Here is a 21,816-nt window from a genome sequence, read left to right as displayed (position 1 = left end):
AAGATAGATAAATAGAAATCACCTTCAGTGGAGAAAGAAACACAAATACAAGGACTAAAAATAAAAAAGATAAAATAGAATAAAATTTAAAAATAGATGGCCTGTCAAATCTAGTTACTAAAAATAAATGTTTTAGTTGAATAACAATTACAATAATTCATTGCCAGCAAATTCTACACAATAGACAATCACACCAACTGTAAAAAACACCACCAAAAATAGAAATGATAATGACACATCTTTGAAGTGGTGGACCAGTTAAACAGAATGTGAAAACATGATGTTGACATTCACATAGTTGGGGATGACCTCTACCCCTGGAGCAGGTTACTGGTGAGCCATGACGCCGCTCTTCTGCAGCCTTTCAAAAGTAGGAGCAAAATTAGCCAAACAAAAAAGCAATGCAATGAATAATTATTTCAAGTTAAACCATCAAAAAATGAATCCCGCACTTATAAGTGATAGCCCCAGTTTGGGGTCTTTCATTTGTTGGACATTGCTTTGCTTGTAGTAAAATATGGACCATCAATAGTATCGGCTTGTGGCATTACATCACTTCCTGTGTCTGGATGAGGCTGCGCAGAACCAATGTAACATTTACAATTAGCTATCAGTAGTGTCGTCCTTTTTAATCTCCAACAAGACAGCAATTATGCTGTTTTAATACGTTATTTGCGTGTTTAATTTGTTTTCCCACGGGTTAGGGTTGCGAGGGCAGCGTGTGACCTAATCAGCTGATGTGGAAAAAAAAGGGAGGACCGCCTTTCCGTGTGACGCAGGACTCATGCTACGGTACGCCATTTGTGTCTAGCAGCAAAAAGCGCGGACAGTGGAAATACACGTATAAAAAGAGGTATGTTTCATCATTTATTGTAGTATTGCAAAATTAATAATGCAGTTGAAACTCGTGAAAGGATCGACGGTTCTTTGGGTGTCTTTCTGCTTCTACTTCGGTGTTATAGAGCACAGTTTCAGAGGTCGATGCTAGCCTCCTTTTTGGGCCTCTGTGCTGCCGTCGTTTTCCAAGCCTTGGAGCGTTCAAGGCCCGCCTCCATCACACTGTGATTGGCTTACACAACCGATGTAGCAAATGTATTGGCCGCGCTGTCTGCGTCTTAGAAGACTGTGGAGGAACATATTCACAGGGCTAGTTTTAGCGAGTTAGCAACAACAACATTACAGTAACCTAAAATGTTTCCCGCTTGAAGAGTCTTTACATTCCGGAGTGTTTCCGCGGCGTTTTGTTTGCATTGTAGTTCACGACAAGCCCTTTGCTGTCGCAGTTTGAAAGTCTGTTTGGTGGATTTAGCTAACAGCTAACAGCGCTGTGGGCTCAGTAAAGTTGATAAACCATATGGAGGGTTGGCAAACCTTTTGGGTCTTGAAAGGCTGCAGAGTGGTTCCAGTGGTAACAGTAGACCGTCTGACTTCTGCTTTTGTCCCCACCTTCACATTTTATCGTTAGCCGAAGTTAGCCCTCCTGGCTCTAACCCACATTTTCCATTTCCTCTGCCGAAGACACACGTTACTTTGCTCTACTTGATTTTTCACTTTGACACTCAAATACAACTGAGAATGTCAGGTTTTGGCTTTTGGGCAACCGTCATCGCTTGGAAACGAACAGCTTTTAGTCAGTTAATTAAAAGAAATAAATTTCCAGATTGTTTCCCCTCTTTAGTGCCAACGAAATTCCTTCTTGTGTGTGTATTTTACTGAGTAAAGACCTGAGTTTAGTCGCGTACGACCAACAAATCCCACTTCTGCATCTGCAAATAATCTTATGCAAATTTTCAGTTACAATTAAAGTGCAGCAACACAAACACTGGGTGAATACGTGAACTTTCAATGGCCCTGGTCCTTTTTTCTTTTTTTTTTGTAACCACCAGAGATCACGGTTCTATTATGATATAGACTGGGATGTCATATTTATATTTGAAATGAAAAAAAAGATGTAAGGTAATTTAAATATGTCTGTTCAGGAGTGACTACATACCTAACTGAATGCAGAAACATAGATTTAGGACACGACAGGTCACTGAACTGTCTGATAAAGATGAAGATACTTTGAATCATACAGTCACCATGTGGCCGTAGCATGCAGTCAGATTCCAACCCATGGGTGCAACGTATTGGAGATCTTAGACTGACATGTTAATGCTTTCTTCCACCATCGTCAGAAAACCAAATATGGACTGTAGCCCTTACAAAGACACTTTATGTTGGGTTTTCCTTTCATCTGTAATATGATTCAAATCGCTGTGGAATATAAAAATACAAAGAAAAATCGATACAAAGATAAGATTTTGAAGATTGTGGAACTGTGTGAGGCTTTACAAATATCACAATATTGGCTACTCGGTCTTGCTGCTATCGAGTCTCACCAGTAGGTATTTGGTCAAAAGTCTTAAAACAGCAATTATGTATTATACTATTTACACTAAAGAAAAAGAGAAATAATAAAAAGAGTGAAACTAACCTCTTTTTTCTTTTAGCAGCAGCAGCAGCTCTCGTCAGTTTAAAAAAAGTAACAATTTGTGTGTGGGGCCACTAGATGGCGACATCCACTCTTGTTTGATCAGGCGTTGAAGGCTTGATCACTTTCCAGAAACTTTTGGTTGATTTATACAATTTTTTAGCAAATTAAGTTAACTTGTTTTATACTTTATATTTACAGAACTGTGTGTCAGACAATTGAGGATGTGAAACAGAAGTTCTGTATTTTTTTGTTTTTACTCAGGTGTTTGGTCTGTTCTCAACAGCTGTCATCCTCAGATTTCTCTGTAATTCTAGAGGAATATGACATGGATAAAACACTGATGTCAAGAAATGAGGTTGTTGAAGACAAAGTGTCAGATGAGGGGGGGGCGGAGGACACAAAACCAGCCTCACCTGGTCAGACTGCTACGCCTGATAAAGCAGCTGTGGAACTGGAACAAGATGTGGGTACCGTCTGCACAGTTTGTGACTTTTCAGCAAAATGCCCAAGATCTCTGAAGATTCACCATGCAAGAAAGCACGGGAAGAACACCGAGAGCACGGACAGAACCGTGAAGCCAGCTGAGGACAGGGAGAATATGTCTGACGCAACTCCAGCTGACATAGAGCAAGAGGTGGACATGGAGACTGAAAGTTCTGCTCAAGTTCATGAGCAGCAGGAGTCAAATCCAGTGCCTGGAGGTGATGTCGGGATCAGCATAAAAGATCTAACTAAAAAAGATATGGCATTAGACAAGCAGGCAAATCAAGAGGAGGTGATATCCACTCAAGAGAGGAGAGTGAGCAAGCGAACCCCAAAACCTAAGATCATTTATTCCTGTAACTACTGTGGACAGGAATTTAGAGACAAGTCTCCTCTAGATGTTCATGTCCAGAGATACCACACCAAAGCCACCCCATACACATGTGAGTATCAGCTCCTGCACCATTCCACGATGATGTCATAACTCGCCCACAAACGGGATTCCTGCTTTTATTATGATGTTTGATAAATCAGTCCAGAATTGATGAAAATAAATTAGAAACAAAGATGAGCATTATGTGTGACAGTGCAACAGATACATTTGCTTCTGCAATATGAAATAGATTTCAAAAATGCTCATGCAAAACCATACACTCGGCATAAACCTGGATTTTTTTTGGACATAATGTTACAAAAATCTAAATTCTCCTTTTCATGTTAATTTTGTCGCTTCACCATCAGCCTGTAGCCAAAAACTATTTAGGAATCTTGTGAATTATGAGTGGTGGCTCTTTCTAGTGTGTGTTTCTGTTCAGTGGACCCAGAAAAGGCACACGCATAGAGATGAGCTTCTTCAGCTCAAGGAAGACAGAGAGGGCAGGAGATCCCAACTGGGGTTCATGAACCTCCAGGGGTACAAGGATGGGTTACACCAAAATAATTTGTAGTATCCTCTAAAATTTTCCACCAAAAATGAACAAGTATTTATTGGGATATGGGACTATTGGGATATGGGACTATTGCAACAGCCGAAGCTCTGTACCAACTGCTCCACACTTGTATCTCACAGGGTTAGCATTTGTGTTTGTGCCGCTAGTTTAGTGACATGGAGTTAGATCAATGGTATAGCATTTGGTGAAAAACATCATTTTTCCTGCTTTTCTGAAATTAACCATTTGAAACTGCACATACTGTATGTAACTACAAATTGTTTTTATAAGCTTTTTTGTTTTATTTGGTGTTCGAAAAGAACCTAAGAATGTCTGTCCTTAAAATGTCTTTTAGTTGATGAGCAAGTGGATGAAGAGGAGGAAGCTGAGGATCCTGGTACGACTGTGAAGACTACCGCGACACAAGTGGCGCCAAAACGTACTCTCAGCAGGTTCCAGCTCAAATGTACCAACTGTGACTTTAGGGTTAGCACCCCTGCGTTACTGGAGAGTCATGCTCGAGTCAAACACCCAGGAGTGGACTGGTACCGCTGCAGATTATGTAACTTCTTTTCAGCTACGTCAGATTGGATGGACACACACTTGTCGTCAGATGGCCACAAGCAGCATCAGAATAGGTTTGAAAGCACTGAATCATCCCCCTTTGAAGAACATGTTGAGAGGGTAAGCAGAGGAGATGGTGCCAGTATAGATGGTATGGCTCTACCTGCTGGTGGAGAAGGGAAAACTTCTATGACAGAGAAATGCCAGGAAATGGATGTGGCAGCTGAGGTTACTAAAGCTGCTGATGTTGAGGAGGAAGACCCCGAACTAGAACCTCCCAGAAAGAAGAGAGGAAGACCACCACAAGATTCAACCAACACTTGTGGTTACTGTGGCTTGGTGGTGTCCAATAGCACCAACCTCAGTGTCCACGTCCGCCGTAAACACAGCAAGGAATATGGCTACAGCTGCACCCTGTGCAACTATAGCTGTGTAACCAAAGGAGACATGGATCGTCACTGCATCACAAAGAAACATATCAAACGTGCAGAAGAGTGCGCAGCTAAAAACTCAGTCAACAATCACAGAAACACGTCACCCCAGGAACCCACAACCACTCAAGCACAGGAACCAAATGCAGCTCCACAGACCGTCGACGATGTGCAGGAAGCCAAATGCTCAGACACCAAAGAACACAGCGGAGAGGAGCAAACACAGTCGGACACAAGCCAGAAAACAAGCAAATATGACTCTGTTAATGCTTGCAGCCACTGTGATTTTGTAGCGCAGTCAATCCCATCTCTTCATCTTCACGTCAAACGGAAGCACACCAAAGACTTTGAATATGTCTGTTTGGCATGCAGCTACTATGCTGTAACGAGCAGGGAGATGTCTCGTCACGCCAACACGGAGAAGCATAAGCAGAAAAGCCAGAAATACCTGGAGTCATCAGGGAATGATGGACGGAGGGCTTTGCCGCTCCCACTTAAGCTAAAGCAGGCCAGTGAGCTCACTGACACAAACTCACACCCTGAATGTGAACCTCTTAGCCCCAACGAAGGGTCAGAATCTGACGAAAGCCAGGAAGTAGATCAGAACACAGCTGCAGCCTCCGTCCCCATGCAGCCTGCTGATGCTGCGGTTAGTGTGGCTGAGAAGGTAGCAGAGCAAAGTATTGCGTCCTATGAACCAGATCCAACCACCGACACAGAGGCATTAGCAACACTGTCTGAACCCCAACAGTCTCCAGAACTTCAGCCTGCCGTAGATACATCTGCACAGCAAGAAGGCCAGGGAGGAGGTGGTACAGAGGCAGATGTGATGAATGTAGATACAAAAAGCTGTCACCACTCAGACATTCAGATGTCCAAAGCTGTTCCATTTGATGCCTGCATTGTGTCCATAAGGGGTCTTGCCGAACAGGAGCAGGCACAGCTGGAGGAACTGGCTCTAGAAGGCGAGGCTGCCGTCATATGCCTGACTGGAGGATCACCAGTGCCCCCTGGCTACCCGTTTCGCAATTATGCATACGTAACGAAGCCCAAACCCAAGGAAACTAAGGTGAGAGATGAAGGTAAAGCAAGCAATGCACGAATCCGCTGTGAGGACTGTGGCTTCATGGCAGATGGCATCAGCGGTCTAAATGTCCACATTTCAATGAAGCACCCGTCCAAGGAGAAGCATTTCCACTGCTTGGTGTGCGGCAAGTCGTTTTACACGGAAAGCAACTTGCACCAGCACCTGACCAGCGCTGCCCATCTTCGCAATGAGCAGAACAGCATCGAAGAGCTACCTGAGGGGGGAGCTAATTTCAAGTGCGTGAAATGCACTGACCGTTTCGCAACAGAGCAGGACCTGTTCATTCACATCAAGGAGAAGCACGAGGAGCTTTTGAGGGAGGTCAACAAGTATGTGCTGGAAGACACGGAGCAAATCAACCGGGAGCGTGAGGAGAACCAGGGCAACGTGTGCAAGTACTGTGGCAAGGTGTGCAAGAGCAGCAACTCCATGGCCTTCCTGGCACACATTCGCACACACACCGGTATGTAACTTGCTTTTATTTTCTCGTGTTATCTTGTACTACTGTTTTTCTTGATATTAATATAAAATTTGTACATAGCCCCAAATCTCTTTGATGCACACTGACTGACCAGCGCAAAGTTTTTATCCCTCACTTTTCCAACAGTGCTATTTAAAGGAAACTCTGTGAGCACTTAAACCCTTCGGCTGTAATTTGATTTATTGAGAACGGTGTTCACATTCCTCTGAATAGTACAGTATATCTTATTTCCCAGCAAGTGTGGATTATTTAGAACCCTGTTAACCACAAAAGGAGTTGCAAACTGTAGTAAAGTAAATCCATTTAGATTAGAAGAAAGCTTTTCATCAGTCAAACATCTAAAAGTGTTTATGGTAGCACACTGCATACACACATAAAGTGATACATTTGTCCATATCTTTGTTGTGGACCCATCACCACTCATGGATACTCCAGGCTGTGGAACCGTCTTAAATATTTCTCATCTGACTGTCAATGGTATCCTTCCCTCCCATTGGTTGTTTCTCTTCCTCATTACCCACCCACCAGACACCAGGGGTTGTTTCACCACAGCAAGTTGCTGCTTTTAATGGACTTTCCGCAGCATCACGTCTGGTTGCTCAATCACAAAATTAATTCTGACACTCTAAGATCTGCCATTCTGCCAGTTGATCAATTATCAGCGTCTCTGTTGTTTCTGTCTTGCTCTGTCTCTCCTTGATTATTATGTAAAGCGCCCTTGGGTTCTTAGAAAGGCGCTATATAAAAGTAATGTATTATTATTATTATCATTATTATTATTGCTAATCTTTCTCCAGTAATATGCTCTGCAGTGTACAAACATTTTGATTTAACCTTAAGATTGCATTGCATATTCAACCAGCTGGTGCATTCAGTTTAACCAGTTCAGTCATTTACAGTAGCACTGACCTGGAAGGTCTGTGCTCAGTTTGTGTTTTTTTTTTACTCAAACCAAAGTTTTTCCAAGCTGTGTGACTGACAGTTACAGGCCTTGTTTTCTCTACGTGTGACTAAACAGACGGTTAAAAGTCTTACAGTATTTAAAAACAGGTTTTTGTATAACAACTGTACATAAATTATTTGTAAGGCATCATCAGACATTGTCTTGAAGAAACATAAGAAAAAAATAAGAAAAAATAAACTCCAAGTGATCATAAAAATATCATTAGTTGTGAAGCTATTAGGCCTTTGTTTGTTTGGGCGGGCAAAGACAGCCTCCTCTGGTAACTCAGGCTAATGTTACAGCTACTATCTACTTCAGCCAGGTAATAGCTGTTTCAGCAGAGGTGAAGGTAAAGACTGATTGAGCTTCAGACCAGCAGGAAAGACGCTAATGGACCCCAGATTGGGATTCCCTGAGCAACGCTTGGTCAGAGACATGTGCGACTCATAATTGATGTGTCCATTACCAAGACTCAGTTGTAATTATAGTCAATAAGTCTCTGTAAATGTGTTAAAGCTTAGGCTAAAAGCATTGGAGGTCCAAAGAGAGGTGGGCTAATAATTTAAAATAATCAATGCAGACGTATTCAAAGCCTTTAATTTCCCTTGTGTCTGTATGTCCATGCTTGTGTATGTGTGTGAGTGCTTGTATGCCTAGTGAATGTGTGTATATGTCCGCTTTCATGGTTAGCTGATTATCCTCAATCCATTAAGATTTATCTTGTCATTTATAATGCAAAGCAGGGCTGCGTTGCGAGGGGCTTTGCCTGGGAAATGTCCGTCAGGTGAAGAACATAGGGTGCTCCGTTACTTTTGCCTGACCGTGTGTATTAATTGCTTTTAAAAATCAACTTAATGCAGGAACTAGATGTGAGGGCGCCATCAATAAATGCCCCTCTCTGCCTTGAATGGTCCATCCCCTTTTCTGCCCAAACTTTAATGGGACTTTTAATGGGACATTGAAGTCTGTGCTCTATGTGTGGGTGTGCACGCGCGCTTCCTCCCATATGTACCTCAGTGTGTGTATTTGTTGAAACGAGGGATAAAACAGTAGTGACAGTGGATGTGTCAAGGCCTCGTATTATTGTAATATATTCACTGTCCAAAAACACAGAGATAATATTCCAATGTCCTCAATGAACAGAAGTGAAACTAGCTAATATTTTTCTGATCATATTCCATCGGGTCATCATGTACCCAGGCATGCATAAAAGTTGACTTGTTGGCAATATCTGAAATGCTCACATTCAACAGCCAATTCGACTGATAGCTGATATTTACACACATCTTTGTTTTCTATCCAGAAACATTTGATGCAATATTTAGATCTTGTGCACACATAACAACATGCCTGAACATAAAATTAAGTTTACATTTTTTTCTAATTTGAAACAATTTGGTGAAACCTATAAATCATATCGTTATCTCATTGTTTCCCCATCATCTGTTGTAAAGAAATAACAGATGATGCTGAAAGAAGGTGAGAGCTGAGCAACACTGATGATGGTAATGGCGATACATTTGACTGATATATTAAGATATGGCCGGTATCTGCTGATATTGATGATGTGGTTACATCACTCTGCATCGCTACATCTGGCCGTGAAGGGTTTTAGAGATGCGGGGTGAAAATATAGGATCCAACCAGTAAATGAAAAGCGTGCAGGCACTTACTGTAAGTGGTAAAACAGGGATAGCAAGTGTTAGAGCACCACAAAATCAAGTGTGTAACGGGTTTAGAATGGGCCTGTTCAGAAGGGGCTGAAGTTTACTTTGCAATAACCCCTGCAGTGATAAAATCAATAAGGTGAAAGCTGATAGCAAAGAATGTCCTGAAGATTTTTACATCCAGCACCCGATCTACAGCCAGACCAAGTGCCCCTGAGATTTTGAGTGCCCCCATATTCAGAGGTTTATGATTAATGCATTGTATCCCAGCGAACTGTTAGAAACACCTAATGACAGCTGATAGTCCAGACAGGGTTATACCCACCATGACTGGATTGGAAAGCTGTGCTGTGCAGCATCACCCAGGTGGGTTGGACATGGATCTGCAGGAAGGATTAATGTGACGAGGTGATTTGAGCATTTTATTCTTGTCTCCTGGATCTATGCCAGTCACCTTGTGTCCTGAAGTCCCAAAGTCAGATTAGTTCCTGTTAAATTTATATATCTACATATCTATATTCATATCTATGTATGTATATGTCTGTATGTATATCTCCAGACTTCTAACATATGCAGTAATTCTCGAGTTTTGAGGTCAATTCTTCCATGTTACTTAAGGAAATGAAAGCTGTGACATTGAGGTCCTTAACAGAAGTCAAGGACAGAGTAGTAGTTTGTTTACTGGTTTTTATTCAACTGAATTATGTTCTTGTTTATGAGATTACATCTCCACTTTCATTTATGTTGTTCTTAATTGTATAAAGCACCTATTTCTCTTCATTTTGACAACATGTGCCAGTTTGTTATTATTGCGAAAGTTCCCCCATTATAGTGAATTATTCACCTTTATATGGTGGTCATTTATACTTGAAATTGCGTGTTTATGGGGCTGTGTATAGGAGCACAGTGGGGGTTTGCCAGTTTCTGGACTGGGCGAATGTCCAGCTCCTCTTAATTAAGACCTAGTTTTTATCCTCTTGATTAATCAGTGAAATCGAAGGATGGTCGTGGGAGGCTTCACTCAGATTTGTCTCTCGAAGGAAACATACACGTGTTTATATCCTTACCAGTGAGGCTACAGCTGGAATTTCTATGTTGAGCTAAATTGGTCACTTTTTCACTGGAGTCAGACTTGTGTAGCTGTGAACATTCACACACCAGATAGTGTGTCTTTGTATGAATCAATGAAAATGAAAACATTTGTCATTTAGTGTGTTTTAAGGATGAGATATCATTGTACAGGGTACCTTCCGCATCCACTCATCACTGCTGGCACTTTTGTAACTAAAAAGGTCCAATTAAAAGTACACCTGAACCAGTCTTTATGGCACGCCAGTGCCTGCTGCTGCAGTGGTACCAGTGCAGCCAGTGGAGGCTTCGGTGTGTCTCTTGGACCAAAGGAAAAGGGTAGAGGACCACGCTTCCCTGTGGAGAAGAGTTGCAAAGCTTCAACAGTAGTTTCATGAGGACAACAGTTCTCTCCCGACACCCCCTCCAGATGATAGTGCATTTTTGAGTGTGTGCGTTATTCTCTCCTCGACCAACATGGAAGCTAGACTGCAGTGTACAGTGAGAGGCAGTACACTTATTAGCCGATGAAAGCATTTGCATATGGCCATCTGTAATCTTGATCAAGCCTGATGTTGTCATTGGATTTCTAGGGATAGGGCTGGTTTTTGACAAGGGCCTCACGATATGATACTTCTCATGGTACGTGGGTCACAGAACCCTTCTGTGTTGAGAGAGGAGTCCGCTGACTGCTGAGATAGCTCTCATTGTGATTTTTACAAGGACCATGCTTGGCCTTCATCAGGTGCAGTACCAAACACGTGAAAGCAGTTTTTAATGCACCCAGTTGGTCTATTGCTTTTGCACATGATCAGTCTTGGCCACTGTACTATGTGAAATGTTTATTCATGCACATTATTATTGCAGATTATAACTATCCGTCCATCCATCCATGCATGCATCCATCCATACATCAATTTTCCTCCGCTTATGCTGTTAAGGGTTGGGGGGGGGGGGGGGGGGGCTGGAGCCTATCCCAGTGGCTTTCGGGTGTGAAGCGGGGTTCACCCTGGACAGGTCACCAGTCCATCACGGGGCCATTACAACTATTTCTTTTTTTTAACCTGTCCTGTTCAGTAGCTGGGGCAAGCAGCATCAATGTTCCTGGTGCCTTGTTGTACTGAAGCAGTTTTATTCTACATAGGAGGAATCTGATAAACTCCTCCTATTGCCATTTAACTCCTCCTATTGCCATTTCTATTTCTACTATTTCTTTTTAAAAAAACCTAATCATACTACAATACTTCTCTCATCGTCTGTATATTTGTGGTCATGTCCCTGTGACTTTGGCTTGGATGCGTGTGCGTCTCTTTGCTGTCACAAAATGATTTTATCACGTATATTTCAATACGACACAAAATGCTATGTCACATGATGCGACACAAATTTACAGAAATCAAAATAGTACGGTGCACAACATCTATATACCATTTTGGCCATTCTGTTTTCACTGTGTTCCCTTTAGAAAATATCATATTAAATTCCTTGAATGTCTTTTTCAAGTCTCAGTGACTATGTAACCAACTTTGTGTAACCACGGCAGGAAAAAGAGACCCTTTTCTTCCGTCAGCCAAGCAGTTTGAGCCTGTTTTTCACTGGTTGGTGTCGATGTTCGTAGGTGTGACGTAAAATAGATATGTTTGTAGGCTACAATAATTCGTAGTTGATAATTTCAACCTGTGAGTGCATCATTCAGATTCTCAAATGTGTATTAGTTCACTGTGATATCAAACTAAGCACACTTTTACTTATGAGACACCATGGTGTATTGTTCACTTCTGTCAAAGATGAAGGTCAGAGTGACAATTCTGACAGGAGTACGTGTCGTGTGCGAGGCTTAAGATATCACATTTTGTGTGTGTGTATGCGCAGTGAAACATCGCATGAGGTTCTTCTCTCCTAGCGGGAGATGAATTAGTCATTCCCTGTCTCATCTGGGATGTGAGGGAGCCACATCGCCCCTATGTGGATGGCAATATTAATTTAACATGACACTGCATTGATGGTCAATTTCAGTTTCACGGAGGCTGTTTAAGTGGAGTGGTGGAGTATTAATGTGATAAGATGTGAGAACTGAGGGACGTTACATCTCTCTCCTTTCTGCCATGTCTCATACGCAGCCAACCATCTGGACAAATCAGCTCCCCACACGCCTCTCTCTCACCTCTACTTTAGGGTGTGTGTGTGTGTATGTGTGTGTATTTTTGTGCGTGTGTGAGTGAGAAGGAGCGAGAATGATCGCCTGTCCTTCTCTTTGTCCATGGTTGAGTATGTCTTGTGAATATAATTTGTGTGTCTGTATGCATATGCATAGGTGCAAGTTTAGGTTCTGAATCTCGATGCGTCAGCGGAACTGTTGATGCGATGTGAGTGTTTGTTTTGTCATAGGTGTTGTGTGTCTTGAAGTGAGTAAAAATGTCTGCACAATTATGTGTGAAGTATGTAGTTATGCACGCAGAGTGTTTATCTGTGTATGTGGCTTTGTGCATGTGTGTGTTGTGTACTTTAGGGACATGGTAAAGACAGCCTTCGCTGTTGGCGGCGTGTGCACCCTCCCACCCTCTGTGTTTATGAGCCTTGTTAGCGCAGGCTTGCCTTTCAATCTTCGTTACCGGCTTAAAATTTGATGTGTCGTACTTCCAGCTCACAGCAAGTGAACCGTGCATGAACGAATTAGTAATCTACACAAAGTGCTTAATCAAATCAGCAGCTGCCCCTGGAATAAATATTGCAGAATGTCTTGGGATATTCACTTGGAGAGAGTGAGCGTTTGCACGAAGATGCGTACGTGGATATCATACCAGGCTGCCACTTAGATTGAAGTGTGGCACTGCGTGATACTGGCCTAAATCTGGTGCAGCTTTACAAACCAAATTTCCTTTTTATTTTGCCAAACAATTTGGCTGAAGTAAAAGGATCCGAGTGAGAACAGATTTTTGTTCCAGTAGATGTTTGTGTGTTACACATATAGCCCGGGCTTCAGCCTTTGCGGCTCTACTCTTAAATGACGGATGGCAGGCAGAGGCTTTGCCACTCTCTCAAACGCTTCTCTGCCCTCTGGACTTATTAATGACAATAATTAGGGAGAAACCTCCCTGTGAAGCACGCCAGAGTGATTAGCGCTTTAATGATGGAATGGTAGGTAGTGAGCACACACTGAATTGATTTACGTATTCGCCCTGACCTTTGGAATCCAATTTACGCATCCACAGGCAAAGGAAGAGTAGGTAAGGGATGGAGAGTGGCAAGGATAGGTGGAGAATGAAAGACGCCTGGCAGCTGGATTGGCGGGTGCTATGTCTGTTTTTATAATTGTAGTAAAGCACAGTGGTTTTCAAAGTCTTAGATGGTGAGCTTCCCTTCAGACAAAGCTTGAAATAGGAGGTGCCCCCTCGAACCTTTGTTATGTTTGTCGTGTATGATGCTATTTGATCTCACAGTGAGTCAACTCTTTAGCCAAGCTGGTGTATTATTACTGTTTTAACCTTATTTCAAAGTACACCAAATACATGTAAACTGACTCTGTAAAACTGTAAAATTCCCCCAATACGACTGTGTTTTTTAATCATAGCTTTACTCAAATCACTAACATTTGGGCTGTTCTACATCACTTATGCCATTATGTAATCAAACGGTTTTGAATTCCCCACAATTTGAAATTTTCGGATGTCATACCTATAATTAGACCAATTTGTGGTTGTGAATTAGGTTGAAATTCAAGCACTAATAAGAGACCTAAACTCTGTCATGTAAAAACCCATTTGTGCCCAGCTGTTGTGCAGTCCTATTTATTGTCGAATGTTCCAACTGTCCTGATTTGTTTTACAGGATCAAAGCCCTTCATTTGTAAGATCTGCAACTTTGCTACTGCTCAGCTCGGGGATGCCAGGAACCACGTGAAGAGACACCTCGGCATGAGGGAGTACAAATGTGACATCTGCGGGTGAGTTCATGTCTTTTTTCTTTTTTTTTTGCAATGCAAGCAAGGGTATAGTTCTACGTCCTGCTCTTAGAAGGACAGATCAGTGGAGAACTGAATATGTATTCTGGTGACGAGTAGTCTTATAGTCCTGGTCATCAATTGTTCGTTTTGATGTTACACCGATATTGTGACTAGATTTACGTCAGCCACCAGAAAGCAGCCATCGGAGAAATCAACTGACAAACACAATGTGAACACATTGCCAGAAAGAACTTTAATTAAATTTAAAAAAAGAGAAAAGATTCACATGATAACACTGATAACATGACTTATTGACCTTGAATGATGTTAAAAAACTTCAGTTCCCCACACCTAATTGCTAATTTCTCAACTTTATATATATTTTTCAACAAATCCAGGGGTATTGTAATACAAGGATACCTCCAAATTTCAGAAGCAACATTGTACTCACAGTGTTCTCTGAATGCAAATGTAACATCACCAGAAAAAACAATAATTTACAAGATAGATAGATAGATAGATCGAGACTTTATTGATCCCTTCCTTTCAGGAAAATGACAGGATCTGGTTGAATTAAAAAAAATCAAACAACAAAATCCCAAATTTTAGCAATGGCCCCACTTTAATCTCAGGCCTTTCCAGAGACCAAGTTGTCTTTTCTTGTCAATCAGGTAAAAGAATTGATTTTTACTATCTTCATGGTATCAGCTGTACAAAAAATCCTAGTGGGAAGTTTATGTAAGCAGTCGCCTATAAATACCCAGTAGAGCAAGAGTACAGTTATCATCCCAGCACCTCGTACCCCCTACATGTAGACCATATGTTGTGTTCGGCTTGTTTCATTCCCGCGTCGGAGCTCCTCACTGCCTTGCCATGTTCAAATGAACGTGTTAAGATGTTAAACATGCATTCAGGGACCATAGTAAATTGTGGGATTTCCAGCTCTGAACCATCAAGCTTCGGTGGCTTTACGTATGCAAAGATGAAGACATATGTAGAGATATTAGTTTCTCCCTCTGTGCAATTCTGTGTAAACCATTCCGTTTAGTTCAGTCGCAGGCCGATTTTGTTCTTCTAAAGCCGAGCGGACCCAATGTGTTTATTTGCTCCCGCTGATGTTCGCAAACATATTACAGCAGGAGCAAACAAGCTTTGGTTTAAACATGGCTTTTCCTTTAATGAGAAGAAAGACTCATGTTTCACAAGCCCTCCAGCTGAAAACCCTACCCCACCCTCCTCTCCTCCCAAGTGCATCGAATGCGCCGGGCTTTGACCAAACCTCTCGCTTTACATACATGCACATACATATGGAGCAGTTCTCCAATATGTCTTTAAATGGCACTACTAAATACATCCTCCGGTTTCACAAATCATGTGGACGGAGGAGCTGTGTGCTGCCAGTGCCAGCCGCTGGTGACAAATCGGTCCTGTGTGTGCTTTCATTACTGACTGATCACCAGGCCATCCCTCGTCTTGACTAAAGAGCAGCAAACACAAAGAAACCCCTAGAAACACCCTCATTAAGGCCAGAGCCACACATACCCACCGCCTGGTCTCCTTCCTAAACTTTTCATGTTTGATGAACTGTCCTTAATCTCAATCGAAAGCATGTTACTAATGGACGGCCACGTTGCAAGGTATAATGTGTAATGTGATTAGCCCGTTTGTGTTTTAGGTGACCTAGAAAAGTGAGATTATAGTGCGATTAAGCTCTGCATTCCCCCGCGGATACTAATGATAGGGCAGCGTTTTACTTTAACCAAATACACGCTTTCATATAGGTGGATTTTTAAATGTAACCACCATTTATCATTTCAATTAACACAAGAGAATGTGCAGAGGCTGCTTATTTTACATGATAAAATTTAGGTTTCATTGTCACTGACTCCTGGGCCTCTGGGTTTAGTTCATTGCCATTTTGTTTGGAGCGTAGGCTCAGCATGTTGTCTGAGTCCTTTTTTCTGCCTTTTCCTTTCCTTAACAAAACCTCCTCCTCGCTGTCATCGATTTCTTTGTTTTCCTTGTTAAACTTTCAGACTGGAAGATTACCTCGACTCTGACACTGAGCGAATGGATCTGCTGCACCCCAGCTGTCCACCTCACTTTAGCTTCAGCTTGCAGCCGTTGGTTGGGTTTCAGGAGAAGGCGGGAGTAGTTGATAGTTAAAGATCATATTGTTGTGGCATTTAATTAACAAATGCAAATGCGAGGCTGGGACAGATTGGAACCCTTGAACGTGCTGCCAATCACACCAGAGTGGGCTGGTCAGCGCCTCGCTCATCATCTTGAAGACTTTATAGGCTTTCTGTCTTTGCCTCTACACGTATGTTTGTCTAACTATCTCACTGCATATCTTTATTTTAAAACACAGAGATCTGTCTTAATTTGCCTGTAAAGAACTCCTAAGGTGCAAAAACAGCAGAAAACACAAATTGGCTGTTAGCATGCAAGATAAGATTTCTCATATTTAATTGGTTAAAAAAAAAAAAAAATCCTCCAGCATGTGAGACGGCACATTCTTGTGTTCCCTCCTGGCATGTTTTGTCCACAGTGGGGCTCGGCCATTTAATGAGCCTCCTCCTCCTCTACTCCATCATCTAGCAGAAAGGCCCTGGATTCAGCATTTCCACCCTACTGCTCTCTCGTCCTCCCCAAAGATGCAACGGACATCCAGTGCTGTTGTAGGTGTTAAATTATGTATAAACGGTCTAAATGCTTTGAGGCATTGGTTTAATATCTCAGCCTAGGCGTTGGAAGTATGAACACTATCTTGGGCATGGATTGTCCTCTTGTGGACTGCCGTTTTATGATTATTGGTCATAAGCTACCCGGAATTTGAGAAAACTTCAAAACTGTTGCTTTCTTGCAAAAGTTTGCCGAAGTTTCCTGTGGAGGCGGCTGCTGATGTGTTTATCCCCTTCCTCCTTCTGAGTTTTCTTGACTTAGTGTAGGGGAGAGTATATATAGTCATGATTTCATGTTGGGTGTGTGATTTGACTGTTAACAGGATGGGGCTGGCTCATGTCAGGGTTTTTATGTCCCCCCTGTCTTGTGAGATTGTCTGGTCTGTTCCCAGAATAGCCCATCAGTTCCGCCCTGTGTGGCTCATCCGCTGTAATGTGCCTTAATGCCCGGGCCTGTATGAGTAGTGTGAGGCCTGGCAGTGACAGTGGAGGAGCATCTTAGCTTGCTGCTTATCCAGAGAAAGCCGTCACTTAATTCAGCCCCTCTATTGTCTATCCACACCCCTCTCCTTCTCCCTCGACGTGATTCTCTGTAATCCTCAAACAGAACTCCCTGAGAACTATTTTTATGTTTTTTTTTCTTCCTCCTTTCCTCCCATTTAAACATTAATGGTTGTTGCAGATGAAGAGAGGGATCCCTATGAGGATGATTATAATGTCACTCCACTGATCTCCCGCCGCCCCGAAATAATTGTACATCATCGGTTCATAACGTGTCAGAGGGACACGTTGGTGGCGTGCAATTAAAACCGTAGAATATAATACACCAAATTACTGCCTGTCAGGCCTACGAACAACACACTCGGTGTTTGAGTTACACTTAATCATCATGTACATTAGCGATTTCGCTAAGATCCCTCCACCACCCCACCCCCTCCCTCCGCTCATATGAAATGCACTGCTCCTTGCAAGCTGAGGGATTGTGTCTGTGATACAACTGCTGTAGGGGAGCAATGCGTTTATGTGAGAGTTGGGCCATCTGAAAGCTTTGTGTGTCCAAGCAAATGCTGGCAGGAACAAGAAGCAGGAATTCTGAATTCATTATCTCACAACAGATGTAAACAATGAATATTTCCCTCAGACAAATTAGATTCAACAAGCTGCTTTTGTTTGCATACTTCATTAGTATTTTTTATCCATTAGATGGCTTTAAATACACAATGTAGGAAGCAAGAGATAAACTACTATCTTTTTGATACTGCTAATCATGAATTATATTCACCTTTAATACTTTTATCAGGCTACAAAGGCGGTGAGTTGAACATGACTCAATGGGCACCTCAGGGCTAAAGTTCTCCTAAGATCCTTGGAAACCTTATCCTCATGTATCTCCTCTTTTTAGATTTTTCTTCTGACCTGTGAATCATTTCCCATCCGCAAGATGAATAAATGTTTTCTACTCAGGACACTTGAAGATCTGTATCTAGGCACATGTTCTTTGCTAGTTAGCGTAATTCCCCTCACCAAAATAAACACATTTTGCTCTGATGCATTTAACTAAATTTAGGGCCCCATTATCGGAAATGAAACAAGTAACGCTAAAGGTCATTTGGAAAATAATGCAGAAAGGCTGGTCTGGAAAGGTTAAGTATGTGACGGTGCTGTTCTGATGATAATAAGGGCTGTGTATGGCTTGGAGAGCCTGGCGTTCTGGTATGACTCGGCACTCTGCGATCGCTCTTTATGACCGAGACAGCTTTACAACCCGTTACCCCCTATAACACGATAAAGCGCGGCATAATGGATTGGATGTGTTTAGTAGCCCTCGGCTGATGTTTGTAAAATTAATGTTTTTTGCAATAGAAACACTCATGCACAGGCACACATGCGCACATGGAGAAGAAAAAGAGAGAAGAGAAAGAAATCACTTTGAGACAGCGTTGATACATCAATATAAATCAAGAAGCGTACAGTTTTATAATACTCGTTTCTGAGCTGGATTGTCAAGCTTTATTTCCCCCCTTGACATGTCCTCTCTCTCTGTCTGTCTCTCTCTCTCTCTCTCTCTCTCTCTCTCTCTCTCTCTCACCAGAGGAGATGACAGCAAACATATGGCTTTATTAGTCCAGTTTAGATTATAGGCCCTAATACACAGGAGAAAGGCAACGGATGATTAGCAAGCATTAAATTTGTTTTCCAAATTACACAACCCAAGTACTTGAGGGAGATCCTGTCTGTGTGCTTGGTCAGTCTCATGTTGGGGACCCTACTCGGCGTTCTCCAAGTGCAAAACACAAATAGTGAAATATTTGTCAGCATCATTAGCCCTATTAGGTCTTAATAACCGTCTCATATTCTTTAGTGGGCCCAGAACAGTGACCTGGGGGCTTCATAATCAAAGCGTTTCTCTTTAATCAAAGACAAACCAAAATAAACATTGTGTCCAGACTCTAAATGGCAAGATCAGTAGTTATGATGAGGAGCCAGCACAGCAAGTACAGTAGGCCTGAGATGGTAATACCACTCTTGAGGACTGGTGAAGTTAAGAGGCTGTTGTCTGCACTATATAATCTCCCTCTGGTGTTCTTGTAGCCTTCACATTTATAAGAAGCTGTATGACACAACTTTTTTTATCACTTTTGGTTTTGGGTAAATCTCACATAGCAGGACTAATTATTAATTTAAAGTAAACAAACAAGTAAAATCAATTTACAATGTAAACCACACAAAAGAAGCACAAAACTTAGTTGCTGAATTGTTCTAGAAATGTTGCAGAAGAATCCATCCCATACTATTTCCTAGGTAAACTGTAGGAGGAGAAAAAAGGAGGAAGTTAATAAGTGATTAACAACAGCAATTAAAAGATGACGAGGACGGGGGATGGAAAAAAGGGGTGTAATTAAAATATCAGTCCTCTTATTGTCAGAAGTGCGAGTGTCATCCATTGTGCACTTATTAAAAAGCATGGTGGAGGGGAAGGAGTGAATGGAGCTTAATTCCAGCAGCACAAAGTGTCTGGTAATCTGCCCGTGGATGGAGCTCATGTCACCGAGCTCAAGGCTGTAACTCATGTTTAAGTGTTGGGGCTGTGTCATTGCAGGTTCACGCTCATGCATTTCTGTGTTGACACCCATCGGGGTGGGGAATATTTGGCAGTCAGGAGTAATTTAACTTAATTAATGGGATGCATATTTGATGGAGGAATAAAATATCCCGGCTCAGCAAAGTGGAGAAAGGGAAAGATTTAGTGGGAGTTAAAGGTGGAGGGGAGAGTAATTTGTGCATTCAGTTAGCGGCTGCTTGAGAGACAGAGAGAGAGAGGAGAGAGAGTGGGCTGATAAAGATGGCAACCGGGAGAGAGAAGGAAGCGGCGGCAGCAGAGAGAGTGAGAGATGGATGGTTGACACAAAGCTGAGCTGATGTGTAAAGGGGAATGGGCGATCCCTCCATTGAGTGGCCCATCTGACTGACAAGGCTTGATTTAATTGATATCCAGACTGAACCTCAGCTCAAACAGACACATTACGCTGCTTGCGAACTTGCAGCAGAGCTGCTGGCTTCCTTTTTTTTTTTTTTCTTTTTAATATTCATGAGGGGGCTTTTAAAGGTGTTCAGCAACAGTCTCCTCCCTCCACCACTAGACGTTTTCCAACATGTCTTTACTACCGAAGCCCAACACGCTGCTGGTTCCCCTAGACAAACCTATGGCTTGACGAAAAGCTGTCACACCGCTTTTAATCTCCCCTGGCACATTTTAATTGACTTCCTGTAGGTATAGATTATTTTCATGGCGAGTCTGCCAGTGAGATGTTTGATACCGTCTTGAAGACTGGCATGTGGGATGCTTGTAGCTCACCGTGGATGATGCTGCTATCTCTCCCCCTCTCCTTCCTGTCTTTCTTCTCCTGCTCTCTGTGTGATGGCCAGACTTATTGAGGGAACAGGGGAGAGGTAAAATGTAATCAGTCATTGCCATCATCATAATTGAGCTGATGTACCAACTGGGAGAGCTGAGGAAATGTTGGCTTGCTTGTAAGGGAGGCTCTTTGTGTCTGACTGAAGCTGTTAGTAGCATTAGACTGATATCTAGAACTGGTATTGGCCCTCTGTTTAAAAAAAATAAAAAAAAGTCCTGTCTGACTGATATGATAGTTTGTTTGATTACATACTTCATTTGTCGTAGATTAGAAACCTCAGAATGATTCTAAAATACATGTGTGTGAGGAGGCCTCAAGTCTACTGCAACAATTTGATCAGACTCCAAACTACATTACATGGATGATGATTATTTGGTAAGCTAGTCGCAACACAATATCGCGCACAGTGCCCACAATATCAACAGGTTCTACCCGTCTCTAAAAGGACCGGTTCAGAACAATGATCGTCAGCACACACAAAAAAACAAACAAAAAAAAGTTGCAGCAGTGGAAACCCGCAGAGTGCCTGGAGCAGTCGCCCCATGTCAAATATCCAAGGGCAGTTTTAGTTCTCAAGACGTTCTAGGATGTTACATCCAGTCCAGTTCACTGGTTTGAACTGGGCCTCAAAACTGTAAAAACTCATTGATGGTAAGGTATTATGGTCCAGGGATAAGAAACTTTAAAAAAAAAAAATTAGTTTGTGAGAACTAATGGGGTCCAGCTGAACCGCAGGCCACCAGTAAGACCTGCGTCCCAGACGGCACTTCTGTCTCATATCCACACCTTCAGGATCCATCCACTGGCTTGATTGTCTTCCTGTGTCCTGTGATATAAGGACACTCACTCTAGTTCTGCACTCCGTCTCAAACAGGTTTAAGTATCGATGCTCTGCGTCTGGCCATTACCACCAATCTCAGTTTACAGGAATGTAGCAACCTCGTCCTTGCGTGAGAATGTCCTTGTGGCTACCAGGTCCTCTGCACAAATCATTTATTTTGATAGTCCCATATGCTTTAATGTAAGCAGTCTGTTTAATCATGAAATCTCTTGAAATATTCTCATTGTCTTAACTTCATTCTTTAAGAAGAATATTGACTTTTTTTGCGCTAATTCTCAGTATTGTCACTTTATTCCTGAAAT

The 21,816-nt window shown here is 42.2% G+C and overlaps 1 protein-coding gene across 2 annotated transcripts in view; it reads left to right on the top strand.

Moving 5' to 3' along the window:
* The first annotated feature begins 591 nt into the window (after positions 1–591).
* The window catches only part of znf407 (zinc finger protein 407), a 150,797-nt gene continuing 129,572 nt past the window's right edge, over positions 592–21,816 (top strand). Inside the window, exons 1-4 of one of the 2 annotated variants that reach the window (XM_086218982.1) lie at positions 592–853; positions 2,738–3,402; positions 4,244–6,433; positions 13,958–14,072. In XM_086218982.1, the coding sequence (XP_086075108.1) occupies positions 738–853; positions 2,738–3,402; positions 4,244–6,433; positions 13,958–14,072 (3,086 nt within the window). In that variant the 5' untranslated portion in view covers positions 592–737. The remainder of the gene's footprint in view (positions 854–2,737; positions 3,403–4,243; positions 6,434–13,957; positions 14,073–21,816) is intronic. The other variant, XM_086218983.1, reaches the window with a different exon arrangement.

Source organism: Aulostomus chinensis, chromosome 11, assembly GCF_037954235.1.
Source record: "Aulostomus chinensis isolate RoL2024-O1b breed Wild chromosome 11, RoL_Achi_v1.0, whole genome shotgun sequence".
NCBI lineage: Eukaryota > Metazoa > Chordata > Actinopteri > Syngnathiformes > Aulostomidae > Aulostomus > Aulostomus chinensis.
The sequence above is the reverse complement of the archived record's forward strand: the minus strand, read 5'-3'. Positions and strand labels throughout refer to the sequence as shown.